This window comes from Volvox carteri, assembly GCF_000143455.1.
Source record: "Volvox carteri f. nagariensis unplaced genomic scaffold VOLCAscaffold_87, whole genome shotgun sequence".
NCBI classification, from domain to species: Eukaryota; Viridiplantae; Chlorophyta; class Chlorophyceae; order Chlamydomonadales; family Volvocaceae; genus Volvox; species Volvox carteri.
In genome coordinates, this window is record NW_003307630.1 from 188,722 (window position 1) to 191,002 (window position 2,281).

A 2,281-nucleotide genomic window follows, 5' to 3' on the forward strand; every position below is an offset into this window, starting at 1 on the left:
GGAGAGATGTGTATAGGGGGGAAAGCCTTCGCCCTTCCAGCCGCTCACTGCCGGCCGGAAGCGAGAGAATTTTGAGAGGGGATATTTTGACAGGAAGGGGATTTACGGGAAGTTATGTTTTTTTGTGCAAATAATCTCGCTTCCGAATTATTAAGACACTCCTCGGCCGACGTTACACCACCACCATCCGAATGCGGCCAGGCCGCCTTTCAGCCCCTTTACTCCCCTCCCCCCTTTTTCCTTCCTTCTAGCTGCTCTACCGTGGAGAGCCTACCTGGAGTCCAACACCGTGTTGTTCGCCACCAGGAAATTCAAATTTGCGTCTTTGTCGTGGTACGGATAAAGCGAAATGGAGGAGTAGACCAAGGATGATAACGGCAGTCCATCGCCGCCCGCCGCAGCGGCGGCGGCGGCGGCGGCGGCGGTGCTCTGTGATGCAGGCGACGACGACGACGACGACGCGGCGGCAGCCGAGTTTGATGAGGCGCTCTTGGCGGCGCCGGGTTCAGCGGAGCTTGCTGACGTCTTGGCGTTGCCGCCACTGTCGCGCAATTGGCGTCGCGCCGTCGCCGCCGCCGTCGCCGCCAGCAGTGCCGGATCGTTCGCCGGCGGCGGGACACACCAGTCCACTCGGGTTTTACGCCATTTGTCAATGTACTGCATGCCGTAGTTGACGTCACAGTCCTTTGACTGCTGACCCACAAGCTTCTCACCTTTCGCGAGCCAGTAGTTGAAATCGTACTGCAGTACACAATGTACGGAACATGTACGACATACGGTTATCAATATATATTCATGTGTCCGAGTACCTTGCGAAATATATACACACAAAATAATCAACCGCAGTTCGCACATTTATCAATTAATGAATACGCATAATGCGGATTGACATCGCACATAAATCTTAAGTTCATGTGTAATGATTGCTGCGCCGTTGCGAAGTACGGCCAAGCGACGACATCTCTTAACCCCAGCCCCAACCCCCCAACCCCACCACACACATACGTACACTCGTACACATACACATCATCGTACATCACCCTTGCCAGTACCCCGACTCGACCAGGCCCCCGTACATGAAAGTACATTCTCACTCACCCTCTCAGCAGTATGTTATGTTACTCACATCCCCACAAACCCCCTGCAGATTGAGCGGGAGAGGGCCCCCCTCCCCCAAATGTCCGCGCCGAAGTATCTAAGAACTAGCGGGTAACCAGGACCCCATACATACATACATACACACATACATACATACATACATACACATATACATACATACACCAGATATACCCTCATTACCTCCCCACTCACACACGTACAATGTGTGTTCTGGTACAACGTATACGGCAGCTAAGCTCGTCGTACATATGCGCCTACCGTACACTGTACCACTCTTTGCATCGCATCCCAACTCCCGGCCTTCTCACGCGCCACGCAACTTCGTACGACATCGCATATCTGATTTCCGCGTACCTTTAGTTTATCCTCCGGCGCCAACGTCATCACTCCGAAATCGCTCACGGCAACGGCCCCTCCCGCCGCTCCGCCTACTACTGCGCGAGTGGTGGTGTCCAGGCGAAGTATCTTCTCGGGGGGTGGGGGGAGGAAGGATGGGAATGGGGGGGGAGGGGAGACGATTCACAAACGAATGAAGCTGGTGCCAAGGATAGATTGATGTGATAATATGATATTTGATGGGAAGGGGGTAGGAGGGAGGGGAAGGGGAATCATTCCCGTTACGATAACTAAACTCGGATAAATGAGCTGCCTGACTGCCGGAAGGCGTCCAAACCCTAAGTCCGAAACTGCCCTCATTCAGGGGGTGGGGGAGTCCTGAGCGGTGTGTGAGTGTGATGTCACATCGACCGGAGGGGAAGGGGGAAGGGAGGGGGAGTTATTGGACATAAAAATTCGGGGGGGATGCCAATGTCGGATGTCAATAGCAGCCCGGAAATACCCGCTTACCCCGGAAATACCGCTAAGCCCTCCCCCGCCAGAAGACCCTCCAGCAGAAGCAACCAGGCCCCCCTCCAGGTCCACTGTCATGGCCCGGGTACACTTGCCGGTACGGCACGGCAAATGGAACCAGGTACGGAAGGCAGCCAGACGGGTGCCGTGCCTGCGTGTGTGCATGGCCGTGGGTGGGGCCGTGGGTGCGGCCGTGTGTGTGCGTGTGTGTGTATGTGTGTGTGTGTGTGTATGTGCATGGCCGTGTGTGTGTGTGTGTGCGCGCGCGCGTTGGGGGCCCTCTCGCCGACCAGGATTGGTGGGGGGAGGGTTA

General features: G+C 55.7%; 1 protein-coding gene across 1 annotated transcript in view; it reads right to left on the minus strand.

Moving 5' to 3' along the window:
* Positions 1-2,046, minus strand: part of VOLCADRAFT_108013 (uncharacterized protein) — a gene marked incomplete at both ends in the record, with an annotated part of 14,894 nt that extends 12,848 nt beyond the window's left edge. The window contains 3 exons of the mRNA XM_002958169.1: positions 275-741; positions 1,474-1,587; positions 1,966-2,046. Of these exons, the coding sequence (XP_002958215.1) occupies positions 275-741; positions 1,474-1,587; positions 1,966-2,046 (662 nt within the window). The remainder of the gene's footprint in view (positions 1-274; positions 742-1,473; positions 1,588-1,965) is intronic.
* Positions 2,047-2,281: the final 235 nt, after the last annotated feature.